The 14,493-nt window shown below is 33.4% G+C and overlaps 1 protein-coding gene across 4 annotated transcripts; it reads left to right on the forward strand.

The window, feature by feature from the left end:
- Positions 1 to 990: 990 nt before the first annotated feature.
- LOC117692575 (proline dehydrogenase 1, mitochondrial) lies at positions 991 to 13,598 on the forward strand. 4 transcript variants are annotated; one of them, XM_066078159.1, is made up of 15 exons: positions 991 to 1,367; positions 2,937 to 3,145; positions 3,703 to 3,758; positions 4,444 to 4,470; positions 5,666 to 5,692; positions 6,499 to 6,645; positions 7,172 to 7,239; positions 7,371 to 7,543; positions 8,563 to 8,644; positions 8,902 to 8,994; positions 9,282 to 9,428; positions 9,820 to 9,915; positions 10,757 to 10,941; positions 11,111 to 11,199; positions 11,422 to 13,598. In XM_066078159.1, the coding sequence occupies exons 1-15, from the start codon at positions 1,038 to 1,040 to the stop codon at positions 11,619 to 11,621; spliced, it is 1,929 nt and encodes a 642-aa protein (XP_065934231.1). In that variant the 5' UTR covers positions 991 to 1,037; the 3' UTR covers positions 11,622 to 13,598. The 4 variants fall into 4 exon arrangements, with proteins under 4 accessions (XP_065934231.1, XP_065934232.1, XP_065934233.1 ...); XM_066078160.1 differs by lacking the exon at positions 5,666 to 5,692; XM_066078161.1 differs by lacking the exon at positions 4,444 to 4,470.
- The last annotated feature ends 895 nt before the right edge of the window (positions 13,599 to 14,493 follow it).

The following is a 14,493-nucleotide window of genomic DNA, read 5'->3' on the forward strand; positions in this document are numbered from 1 at the left end:
TACCTGGGAGAATTCAAGTAGAAAATTAAGACATATTTCTATTCACAAACCTGTCCAAGAGAATCTTTGCAAGCCCATCATGTGTTTTGTATATAGTAAATACGCGTGTATATTGAAAAGTACAGTTGTTTAATTTAAAATCAAACAAAGAAGATTTAATTTAATTCACTTTGTCTGAAGAAATTTCTCAGGGATGAATGTTTGCCTAAACTTTTATTTGGAGAATGTGTAATCTCAGCGAGATTGAAAAAAAAGTAAGCTCTCATATATTGAAATGTATCTCACCGATTGTACTTTGAGCGTATCAGTGCACATCAATTTTCAGAGACCGTCGGGGTTTTTCGTTGAACGCCAGAGAACTATTCCTTTGTCAAACAGTTTTATTCTAAATCGGAACACATTTATCCACTCAACATTCATGTATATAGTTCGTTGACACATTATAAACACGAACAGACAACAACGAACCGCGGCGCAGTGACCTTGCAAAGCGGACGTAAACTCTTTTTTGGGGGGGGGGGCAAAATAAGAAAAGTTTTGAAAAATGATATGTACATATATATAACGTTTATATCATCCTGGGGAACTTTGAGCAATTTTATAAATATCAATTAGTTAATTAAAAGACGCATGTACGTGCACATGCACGTACAGTACATGCACGTACTACAGTACGTACGTCCCTGATTGATAGAATCTACTAAATCTAAAGTACATTCATGTAAATGTATCATATTAGTCGTCTTTGTTGTGTGCTAATGCTTGTCCTAGATATTAGAATTTTAAGTTGATTGTACAATTTTTGTTATTTTGGGTTGTTGTTTTTTTTGGGGGGGGGGGGGGGGGGTTATCTTGTGATAAAGAGGTGTGTGAAAATACAAACAGTTGATTGGTCTTTTGATGCTTTCCGCAAATCTCGGATTCGTCGTACAACAAGACGAAAATTCTAGAGGCGTACCAAAAGTGAAACAACACTGGTTCTATCCGGATGTTTTTAGAGTTGCGGGCCTTGTTGTTTACTACACGAATGTTGAGGCATGGCGGCAATGTTACGGTCTACACTAATTCGAAATGTTTCGCCCCATGTGCGGATTTTAGAGGGAAAGTATTTACAACTACAATTTAGTCATTTAGGGAGGAGTAAGTTTACTTCAACTCAACGCCTGAACCAGGAATCTGTGACTGCGGGAGGGACTTCAAACATTGAACATGACAACTCAACCAGGGAACATCCAATGCCAGTTCTTGACTTGTCATTTAACAGTGCTAAGGAGGCATATAGGAGCAAGACCACGCCAGAACTCCTGAGGGCCCTGTTCGTGTTCAACATGTGTTCCATCCCATTTCTTGTCAACAACAACAAAATTGTGAGATGTGTTGCGTAACCTCAGCTTCCTTAAACTACATAATGGCTATTACGTATTATGAGTTGCCATCACTGCGTTTGTTTGCCGAATTGATTAATGTCGATTTAATAGACCCTTTAGAACAGTCAATACTATAGGCATGATGAAATGAAAACTAAACTTGTATTTTTTTTTATTGTTACATATTGGTTTTAATTTTTGCGCCAAGACTTGGCACATCACCAATTTTTTGATTCACAAGCATAATTCAATAACAATCCTTTAAATTTAATCCAAAGAGTCCAGTTAACTAAAGAAAATTTACAGGAGACCAACGTTACCCAATAGACGTAGTGTAGAATGGCCTATTTGCCAAAGAACTTACCTGAATTCTTCAATTCATTGTTTTTACATGACCTATTCATATTTTGACAATCTGTCAACCATGGCAATTTAAAATTGAATTCCACTGAACTCGGTGAAGGTCAATTCAGTGAACATTATATAAACATACATTCATGGTTCAGGTCCATGTGCTGCATGTAGATACTTCAATCTTGTTCTGCTCTAGTTCAGTTCAAATAATTCTTGCATTCAAATAATTCTTAAACATGCTTAAATCTGTACATACATTTGTTATACATGTATGCAATAAACAGTCTCTTAGATAAACATAAATGACTTAAGGTCCTATACCACCTGTGTATCACGAATATAAAAAATTGATGGACTTTTGAAAGAAAAAAACCAATGCCAGAGAAGTTAATGATGATATTATCTGAATAAATAATTGCAACAGTTTTTGAAGTTACAAGATTAACATTGTTTCTCTTGCTATCGTATCAAAATATTTACATCCATATAGTATTTTCTCTATTTTCTTAAGAAAATCAATTGTCATTCATAGCTCTGTAGATACTAACAGGACTGAAATATACGTGATCCAGTTCTAACCTGTTACCAGTTCATTGATCAATAAAAACTCTCAGCAACCTAATTATTCATACATAAAAGAATGGCAGTTTTTTATTTAATGAAACTGATGTACCTAACACCAGTCTATAGTCTCTTTACTGTACATTGGATAAATTCTGATTATGAGTGATAAACTAGTTTAAAAAAAGATGTAAATACAAACAAAAGGGTTATGTTAATTTTTTCTGCAATGATCGCTATCTTCATAACCCACATGAATCACTTAAAAAAAAACATTTTATTGTTTAAGTAGAAACGTTGTTATATTGTCCCTATCTTCATAACCCACATGAATCACTCAAAAAAATATTGTTTAAGTAGAAACATGTTATATAGTGTGTGATAAGGTAAGTACAGTTCTGCCAAACTTCTACCGGTTCTAGCTAGACGGTCAGCCCTGTAGTTCAGTCGGTAGAACATTGGTTTGTAGACTGAAGTTCGAATCTATTTCTACTAACGGTCATAATTCCCACATAAATCTGTTGCAATTTATCAAAGACCTATCAATCGAAATTTTCTTAGGGCATTAATACATCATGGGATATTTGCAACAATGAATAGATTTTTAAGACTTCATGAATGTTGAACTTTGCAACTCATTTTTGCCTATTCTAGATTTTAAAATGGAGCCGCAAAGTATTAGGGAAAAAACTCTTCTGTAACATCATGAAGGCTACATTCTATGGCCATTTCGTCGCTGGTGAGGATCAAATAACCATCCGCCCAGTCGTCAATAACAATCGCAAATTTGGTGTCAAATCCATTTTGGATTACAGTGTAGAGGAGGACCTCTCTGCCAAAGAAGCAAAAGAGGCAGAGTTGAAGTAAGATATCATCTTTATTTATGTACTTTAAACTGTCCAATCAGTAAAAACACTCAGAAACTTCCAGAAATAAAATTGCCTCTATCCAGTTCTAGGCGGAAAAACAAGATATTGTTCTTGAGGATTGTTTTGGGGGATACTCGAAGTTTATCTTAAAAGCAATGCTAAAAATTAAAGATGTATAAAACTTGTCGATGAAATGAAGATCAAAATTTGGAATCTTTAGGGATGTTGCATAAATAGAGGAATTTTGAATTGAAAACCAAGCTTATTTTTTAGATCTGAACTTCAAAGTTGACAAGATAAAAAATCTTTGAAAAACTGTTCATGTGCATATCGAGAAAAATTTTCCAGGGGGGTCCAATGGTTATTTGAGTTTGCGAGGGGTGTGGGTAGGGGGTGTCGGAGGCATATTTTTGGTAATTTTATAATGTAATTCAAAGAAATTTGAATTTTGTAAGGGATGATGGGGGTTCCGGACCCTCCTGACCCCCCCCCCTCCTCTTCTAGATCTGCGCATGCTTTCTTGAAACTGATGTTTATTTTTCTTCTAACAGGAGCTGTGCACCCCCTGATCTAGAACCTCTTAGTGCACAAGGACCCAGTGATGAATGTAAGTTACAGACTCATTAATATCTAATATTAACGGAACTCAAATAAACTCTGTAAACAGGGTAATGTTTGCCCTCTGTTTTATGTTCGCTTCATTCGCCCTGATTGTTTGTGGACTGATTCATAAAAGTATTTGTCTTTCTTCATGTTCTTAAAACACAATTGTGTCATGGGACATTAAAATTGAGCAAAATATTTTACAAGAAATAATTTCATGTTCAAATTACTTTGTTTACAGCCTTCACAGACCTACAGTATATTTACATGTAAAAAATGTTTGTTAGACTTTCAGGAATGCTGAACCAATAGCAGTAAATGACTGCTCGAGACTGCTGTAAAAGTGGTTATTTACGTGTTAGGGGAAATTTACACTATACTAGCTACGCGGTAAGCTTAAAACCATGTAAAATGCCCCCACATGTATGGTAAAAAAATCAAAACTTTATAGTGGTAAATCATGCATCAGCGTATTTAATACCCACACTTATTGTTTGATCATAGAAAACCCGTACCTAACCACCAGCGCAAATAACCACTTTTACAGTATGCCATTTACTTAATAACAGTACTTAGTGCATTTTTTCCACAGCTGATTGAAGGAACAGTAATTTTCATTGTGGAATTTTCTTAGAATTGAATTATACAGGAGCTCAGCCTTGAGATTAATTTTTGTCAATAATATATAGCTCCCCAGGTTCCACAGCCTAGAACTGGTGAGATGTGTGCACTGGAAGTGAAGTATACTTGCTAACAAATGATAGCACTCCCATACCTATTTATATACACCTTGGGTTTTACAGGTGCCATCAAACCCTCTGTTAACTACTCCTTCAATATTCATTTAGTGGTTCATCTATGACAGTTATGTATGATAAAAACTAATGATTCTATATCTTATTAAATAAACTTTCATGTCAAAGAATTCCTTCATCAATATTCAAGGTTGATTTCTCAATTACCTATTTCTGCCAACACCTATATGAATTTTTAAATTCAAAAAAAGAAAACTGGCAGCGAAGTTTTTGTTAAAAATTTCTGGTAAATTGATGTTAAAACCATACACATTTTTTTAATTCAACCCTTAACAAAATGTATACAATTGATTGTTTAATATTTCAATTAATAAACAGATGGAATGAGAGATTTTCTCCACAATCTGACCAATGGTATTGTTATCACAGCGGTATATAAGTTACTCTCTGTCACGTAATATATCGCCATGGATACAAGTATATATCCTGTTGGCTATAAAAATCTTGGAATGATGTAAACATTTGCAAGAGCGATGTAATAGACATAATATCATTAGATATTTTTGTATTCATGCACATATTTTCTCTACTTTTTTCCATCCTACTGACTTCCCTGGAATCAACTGACTGGTTTTTTTTAATTTTCAATTATTTTCAATCACTTAGTCTATTAGTATCTAGTGTGTAGTCATATATCTCTTTCTACCACATTCATATAATTCATGTTGTAAAGTGTATTAGGATCTTGCCTACAGTGTATGTACATTTGTTTTATAATGATACATATGTACTGGCAATATTTTGTGAGGGTTTCTTTTTCTTTTTAGAATGGATGCAGTATTTTCAGTTAGACTAGCTGTTTTAGTCTTGTAGGCTTGATACATGTTATGCTTGGTTTAAGACCACTTTTCTACATATCATTTTGGACATGACTATCCAAAAATTCTAGAATCACCCATGCTATTTAGATATTTCTACCTTGTCAAACATGGTTAGTGGTTTCAAGGAAAGCTAGACATTTGAATTCTGAAAGTTTAGTTCATTGAGTGGAGAATATGGAGATTCAGTTGTGTAGTTACAAACTTAAGAAAGCCTGCAGGATCAGATATTGTATTTGTGTCTAAGGCGTAATGTAACATCGACATCTTTATTGCAGTGGATAGAAAAAGAAAACGAAAGAATCGTAAGTGGAACAGGTTGTAAAGCTGGAGTGATTTAACTTGATTGTGGTCATTACATATCGCCGTGTTCACAAAGTGTGAGATGTTACGCCACGCAATATTATTCATTATGAATTGACATCTCTTTTATGTTAATATATTCATCTTTATATATATTCATCAGACACAATTCATTAGATGGCAATGAATAACCCGGGTGTTCACTTCCATCCAGTGTGATAGATTTGAAATTTAGCTGAATATTTGTGTGTGTTTGAACTGATTCAATTTTTTTAATATTGAAGAGACAGCAAATCTGTTTTTTCAGCTAGCAATTAAATTTCATTCCATTCATTAATTGAATTAATAGAAGTCCTGTACTTGGGTTGCAGTATACTATATTGTTCACCAGGGTATATAAACCAATCAACGAAATATCATACATGTACACCATGTTCATTTTAAAGAACACACTAGACCTTCTTGTGTGTAATATGCACAGTCTTGTACTTAATTTATTCATTTCCAAATTAATCTATCTGACCTTAAAATGGTAAAAATGAATGTAATTATATATGAAGGACCATACATGTAAACATTTTTTTAATCCAAAAAATGATTTTTTTAAAAACATAATGTGAATGAAGATGAATTGAATTAAAACTTTTATATCTTTCAAAGATGTTGGATGCTGAATGTAAAAATATGGATTTTTATCAGTTCAATGGAAATGGAAGATGTGGTTGTGAAGTAGAAATAAAATGAATTGTAGACGAATGTCAGGTAATTAGCATGAGGCTTAATGTGATTATAATTTTTGATTCTCTAGCTCCGGATGCACTTCGGTTCCAGGCTCACGAGGAATTTCTGGACAGAAGAGAGGGGGTGGTCAGTGCCAGGACTTACTTCTACGAGGACGAGGCAAAGTGTGACGAGAACCTTCAGACCTTCAAGGACTGTATTGACGCTGTTGCAGGTCAGTAGTTCTCTGTGTCATCTGTTCTTTAAACAGCTGTTGGGTGTGTAAATCTCAAATTTTCAATTTAGTTTGCTGTTTTAGCATATTTTTTGCAGCAGTAGCACAAAGAAAATAATCACTAAAGTCAAAATGAGTAGTGAAGGAGAGATGAAAAGGATTTAAAACTGGTTTTGAAGGCAATAATGACTTTTTCTGTAATTGTTGCTCTTGCCAGGATTTGTAGTTTCTTGGCTGCAGATAACTTGAAACTTAGTATGTAAACTGAATTTCCTTGGCACTAACTGTAGGGTCCTATCTTCCTGAATGAATTTGGTGCCTAATAGCTTAATAAGTACAGTAGAAAAAAAAACTATGATCATCAATTTTTTTTTAAACTTCTCAGTGATAACGTTAATTTTTAAGATGTTTTGTTGTAAGATAGGTATTCACAAGGACAGCATTACTTTTGCTGGTTTAATGTCATGGGGCTACTGCTGTTATTAATTATAACACTTTTTGACGTCTTGTGTCTTGAACAACTTAGGTGCTGTGCCGGATGGTTCTGGATTCATTGCTATTAAAATGACAGCCCTGGGAAGACCACAGTTTCTGGTCAGTTCATTTGTTCATTTGTCAACTAATGCGTGCTTAATTTGCCAGTATAATGTACATGTAATACAGTGATTCAGTAAAAAAGGAAACTGTGTACAAATCCCTCACATAATTGTGTTGATCATTTACAGCTTGAACTTTCGGAGGTCATCACATCATGGAGAAACTTCTTTGAGAAATTCGCTAGGGATAAGACCAAATTCTCTGAAGAGGATTTTAAGACGACCTTAAATGATTTCGGTGTTCAGGTCACACGTGACGACAGAAAGAGATGGTTCGCATTGCTGGACGTTACTTGTGATGGGTATGTCAGTTTAAACTGTTGATGAGGGTACATATCATAAATTTTTTTAATGATTATTTTGGGTTGACAAGCTACTCTATGGACGTTTCAGCTCTCTACTTACCTGTGTTCTCATTATCAGTTGATTTCACACAATCATGCTCTTTTGTTTTCTGTGGTCATATATTCTGGCTCTCATCACTAGAGTCTGATAAGGATGACGGGATCATAGCCTTACCTATTCATGTTGTGTGTGTAATGCTGGCTATTTCTTTTCAGCAAAATGACATTCATGATGAAGCCATCATGTGATTAGGTTTATCTTAAAGAGTATTTCAATTTCAGAGAGATATTTAAAAATAATCAATTATTAGACTACAAATACCACCCTTTTCCAAAGGTCTGTATCAACTTTTCACTTATTTTCTTATTTCATATTGCTAAGAACATTTTTTTTCATCTATATATATTTATTATTATTTAAGAAATGAATTTAATATCTACCTATGTTTGAAATATAAAAGAATCCTGGACTGTTCACTCTTTATAAATCACAAAGCAACTTATAAAAGAAGTTGTAAACTGACCCAAGTTACATTAAATATTGTTTAACATAGGTAGATATCAAAATCATTCCTTATAATTCAATTTTCTGCTAAAATCGTGCAGATAATAAGGCACATTATTTAAAAAAAATGTGTTAATATTTGCAAACATCGAATGTTACATTGTGCAGATTAATTAATATTATGTTTTACTATTCGTATTGGGATGTAGGCAAGCTATATTATACGAAATCAATGAATTTGTTAAGCCAACCAAATGCGGCATTGCAACCAGAATTAAATTACTCAACAATACATGTACTTACATTTGAGAGATAATCATGGTACATGACCATATGTGTAGTCTATAGATTTACACATTAATAGAAATCACATTCATACACCTGTCATCAAGAGCCAGATCATTCATACACATAGATTATGATGATGATTTCCCGGTCTCACCACTTTATCTTTTTTGTCTATTTATTTTAGGGAGGTAGACCTACTGGACTGGGACAACTTGCTGGACATGAACACACAGATGGGGCGCCACCTGGTGGTTCCTAATGTCAAGGTCAGGTTATGGTCATGTTCTATTAATAGTCTTAATCCCCATGGTCCGGTCAGGTCATTGTCATATTAAAATAGTCATTGATTAAGTGTATTGGACCATACATTACAAAGTTGATCTCGGTGTCTCAGTGTCCAGGATAAAATTAGAATCAAATTTGTAATATATGGTCCATTTTCAGTTACCCCATCCCTGTCAGACAGAGACACTGGAAAATGAAAATATAGTTGCATAATACCTATGAGTATTATTTATTTCAGACTGGAGAACTACAGCCATTGGTTGCCTCACTCCAGGTCGAGGAGGAGGAACAGCTCAATCAGATGTTGTCAAGGCTCAATGAAATAGCAGAGGTAATTCTGGACAGAATGAAGGTCCAACAGATGCCATATGTACCATAAAACATTGAATTACAAAGATATTAAATTAATTAAACACACAATATAAATGTTTAGTAGCAGTGAATTAAATCAAATAAACACGCAGTTTAAATGTTAAGTAAAAACAACATGGTTTGAAAAGATAAGTATCAACTGAGGTTTTTATGATGGTTAAGTGTTGTTAAAAGGTATTAGATGGTTTTGCTCTTGTTTTATATGTTCTTGAATACCTCTGTGTCATCCAGCGTCTTTTTTTGTAGTATGCCATCAAGAAGAACGTGCGGGTGATGGTTGACGCTGAACAGACGTACTTTCAGCCCGCCATTAGTCGACTGACCATTGAAATGATGAGGAAATTCAACAAAGAGAAATCTGTCATCTTTAACACCTATCAGTGCTATCTCAAGGTCAGATAGAAGAGATGTACTCTAAACTAACATTCCCATTCTAGACGTTTTCGTGAGGTTAATGAGAGCCTCATCATTGAAAATATTTCTCACAAAGACCATTTCCTTAAATGTCTCTGGTATTTTTTTTTCTTTGATAATCTACATCTGGATCATGAAAATAAGCATTGCATCTTTCTGTGAACATCCCATTTGTTTTTGCTTTACAAATGGAATTGAATATCTATTTTAATTTTCTTTATAGAAGCTTTAAATAATCTAAATCTAGTAAAGTATTTACATACTAATTTTTAAATATAACCAAATTGAATATAAATGAAAATTTCACTTTGTTTTTTAAGCACATTGCAATACTGTATGTGAAACTGAATTTATTTTTTGAAATTTATAGAAAGCTTTCACCTCAGTCACACATGATCTGGAATTATCCAAACGGGAAGATTTCTATTTTGGAGCCAAAATTGTGAGAGGAGCCTATATGGAGCAAGTAAGTGGAATTTTGTGATAAGTTTTGATTGTATAGAAGGCATGGCAAAGCACTGATCAAGGCAACAATATAGCTTGTATCTGTAATACCAATACCTGATAGCTAATACAATCATATAAAACTACTAAAAATTTAAAATATCCTTAAAAAAATTTCATTCAAGTATCATTAAATCACTTCCCAGTAATGTATTGTTTTCTATTAAATATTTTGTTTGAATTGGCCATTCAATTTCATAAATTTTCATTTTCTTGTTTTAAATGTAAACATTTTGTATGTACAGTACCTGCAACATTATTTTTACAAGATAAACTACAGGATAGGATTCATGCACACTAAAACAGAATGCACACATGATATGATGGGGTTGATACATGATATGAAAGGATAAATATGATGTTCATGATACCATTTTAATTGCATTAAAGAATCTTCACAATTAACTTGTTAATATCAGAATTTGATAAAGGACAGATACAAATTAAGACAGATTCAGAATTTTTTTATTAATAATATATCATGTTGTTGATTTTAGCTGTGTCATTTTTGGATATACAAAAATGACTAGTTAGAATTTATGAACTCCAAATATGAGCTTAAATGATTCGTAAAATATGTTAACATTGTTTTCATTATAGAACTTTCCAGCCAATTATCGTATACAGTGTACTGAACGACTTATATCTGCTAAATAAAATAACTTGCTTATGAAAAGGCACAATATGATTAAAACGGCACTTCGGTATTAGAGGTTTTTACTGTATACCGGTATGTGTTGAGTACCCTGTTCAGGGTACTTGTTAATAGCTTGTTAGTGCTAATGCCTATCTCTATACTGTAGGAGAGAGAGCGAGCAGCCACCATTGGTTACGAGGATCCGATCCAGCCGACCTTTAACTCCACCACCCATAGCTACCACAGCGTAATGGAGGAAATAATGACCCAGATCAACCACAGACCCAAGGGACGGATCGCAGTGATGGTGGCCAGTCACAACGAAGACACTGTCAGATTCTGTGTCGAAAAGTGAGGAAGGACTGTCTTTATATATGCTTTTATTTGATAGATCCATGTTCTATTGCTCTGACCTTCTCATCTTTATGATAAGATATTTATGGTCGACAATGGTTCTGAATTTAGAGGCAATTAGATACAACAGTTGAATATTATCAAATGCTGTTGTTGTTCTTTGCAGAATGAAAGACAACAGCATTGGACCACAAGATAGACTGATCTGTTACGGACAACTTTTTGGCATGTGTGACCATATCAGTTTTCCTTTAGGTAAATATAACGGCACACAAACAAGTTTGGTTCAGTGATATGATGACATGCTACATGATCTCAAAATACCATTTTAGAACATTACCAAACATTTAATGGTAATCAGCTTATAATTAGTTCTGATATTTGTTAGTTATAGTACAGCAAATCCTCTTGATGTGTGTGTGCTAATGTCTGATTATTCCTTGTCTGTTTTTACTGACTACTGTTTTGCTACCACAGGTCAGGCTGAGTACTCGGTGTACAAGTATGTACCCTACGGACCGGTGGAAGAGGTTCTTCCGTACCTCTCTAGAAGAGCCATGGAGAATAGAGGGGTTCTGAAGAAGGTCAAGAAAGAAAAGAGGCTGCTCTGGCAAGAACTACGGAGAAGGTTAAAGAGTGGGGAGCTCAGATACAATCCAATGAAGATTTCTGCCTAAGAAACATCCGGCTGTGCGGGGGAATATGTCTTCTACAGTATGATAAGGAGACCAGGTCAAAGATGACCCATGTGTCCAATCTCAGAATTTTTTTAACTGTGAACTGTGACCTTGGATAAAAAAAGAACTAAATTTACATTTTGTTTATCAATGTAAACAAAGAGGCCCTCCATCTTGATGTAAATCCTTTCAGTGTGCGTTAGTGATCTACTTGATGGGTCAGTCATTCCATGCATAATACTGCTGTCTTTTTCACCATTATATGGTGCACTGTATATTGGGATTGAATGGTGCATTTTATGATATACTTGTTCTTTAATTGTGTTTTCTTTTAATTGTTATACTACTGTGATTTTTGCAGAAACTGTTGGAATCTCTATAACATGAATTTCATTATGTAGGACTCTAAAGAGTTTATTTCAGTCAGATCTGATTTTTTATATTAATATATAGATTTGCCGCTTGAAAATTGAGTTATTGATTGATATATTGAATGAGTTTTTAATTCAATGTTGATTTATTGTCTTAAAAGATTCACAGATATAGGGATCATTTTGACATTCCCCCAGATTAAAAGTGCTAATTATGCATCATAAAAAATATTGTCCTACAAGGTTAAATGCACTTGATAAATGTCAAATACAGTTCCAAATGAAAATAATATCTGATGATTAAGGCCCATTGAGAATAAATTGCACCCAAACCAACTTGTACCCAAATATTTGAGTACGACTTCACTAGTCAACTCGTACCCACGGGAAAAATATATTTATACTAGGAAAATAAAATTCAATAGTTTTCATTCATATGTTATGTTTTTTATTTATATTTTATTTTTTTATAAAATATGTTTTAATTATAAAACAACATCTAATATAGTGATTTACTTACCATTTTCTTGCAGGAAACACACCTGTCTCGAACCATGTTGATCTTCCAAAAGTGATGAAAATGTGTGTTTCTTAATTATGAGCAGCATGTTTATCATAGTTTTGTGCTGACAAACTCATTGGTTGATCGGTTGAACGGAATCACATAAAGCAATTAATTTTATTTTTAACTGATGATAGTTAACCTGCTCATAATCATTCTTTGATCCGTTCGCATTCAAGTACAGAACTATAGTATACTAGATTTTTATAACAAATTCTTTTAAATTTGTTTTACAATTCACATATTAATGTTATCGATAATATACAAAACATAACAACATACGAATAAAAGCCATTCATTTTATTTTCTTATAATAAATATTGATCTGCCCGTATTCAAATACACTGAGATCTAGGACTAGGACTCGAGTGAACCACATAGTTTTGGGTACGACCTGACCATTTGAGTACGAGTTGGTTTGGGTGCGAGTCGGGTTGGGTACGACTTGACTGTAATTCAAATATACTGGTAGTTTTCAAAATATTGCCAAAGGTTTTTATTGCAAGAACTATTGAATAACATCACGAAAATGCTGTTTAAAGCTTAAGTATGTATTGAGGAAAGAGATATTTTTTTTTAAAGAATTTCCAAAAGGAATCTATGCAAATATCTTCAAGATAAGTTTTTTTCCCTTGAATAATATGAAAGATTTATAATGTACTTTGCGCATGGCTTTCTATTGGGGTCAGCGCATACTTGAATTTTATTTGTATGCCACAATGACAACCAAGCTGGAATTAATGATGAATTTTCATGATTTTGCTTTTGAAGTTCAATGCTGTTATACTCTTTCCCGAGTTTTTGCTTCCACCACTTTTTGCTTTGATATTTTGATAATCATAAATACCTTTGTGCTCAAACTATGTCCATCCACTAATATGAAAAATGTCCAAATTATTTGTTTGAAACGCCCCCTCTACCGCTTCAGGTTTTAATACACATCCCAAGATGAAAAGTCTACGGGGATTTTGAATTGCTTCAGCCATTAATAAGCCCGGATGATAACGTTGAAAAATTGCACGAGGTATCCCGAGTACCGGTACTTCCGAATGGAGAAAAGATGTAAACATTTCCCATTATAAATCTCCATAAGAAAATTGTTTTCGTTCCTGTGAACTTTTATGAGTGGAAAATGATAATTATTCAAAGAAGATAGCTTAGATATATTCCCTTTCATCGATTTCAACTTTCTTTCATAGGTATGTGTATTTTTATCAATAATCATCAAAAAGTGATGGAAGCAATAACTTGGGATAGACTATAGTATGCTAATACGACATTGTTTGTACTATACATGCATGTAGGAAGAATTAGATGTAATGACAGCTTTTGATGTGTACATTGTAAGCAGCCGTTTAGACATGCTACATGTATGTTTAAAAGAAATACTTAAAGACATGTTATATTTATTTTTTTTTAAATCTGATGTGGTCGACATTTTTTAGTAATGTTTCGACAATTTTTTCATGAAAATTATCAGAGGGTGAAAGTCTCTGTCTATTGAATAAACTCATGTTATCTTACTCTGTTACAAAATAAAACAAAAGTTTTAAAGCTTAGAGTTTTAATTTGTTATTCAATCTAAGGGTTTCAGTTCAGTTATTAGCTATTGTTACGCTGAGAATTTTTTTATATAATTAATGATACAGAACTTTTATTAATTAAATGTGTCTGGATTTATCGTGATTTTGGTCAGAATTCATTTTTAATTTAATTTTGATGTTAACAATGCTTTAGTAAGGCATTTCTAATAGTAAAAAAAAATTAAATCTGAGAGTCAGCCATCGAGTTATATGCAGATTAAAAATCAGCTAGAAGAATGAGCTCTGTATATAAATATCACAATATTTTTGTTTTAAAGGGTAAATTTTGATGATTAAAAAGGGGCGAGGTCGTAGTGTTTTTACACATTTAGTGTAGCGGATAGTGGGCAAAGTAT

This window comes from Magallana gigas, chromosome 3 (genome assembly GCF_963853765.1).
Source record: "Magallana gigas chromosome 3, xbMagGiga1.1, whole genome shotgun sequence".
NCBI classification, from domain to species: Eukaryota; Metazoa; Mollusca; class Bivalvia; order Ostreida; family Ostreidae; genus Magallana; species Magallana gigas.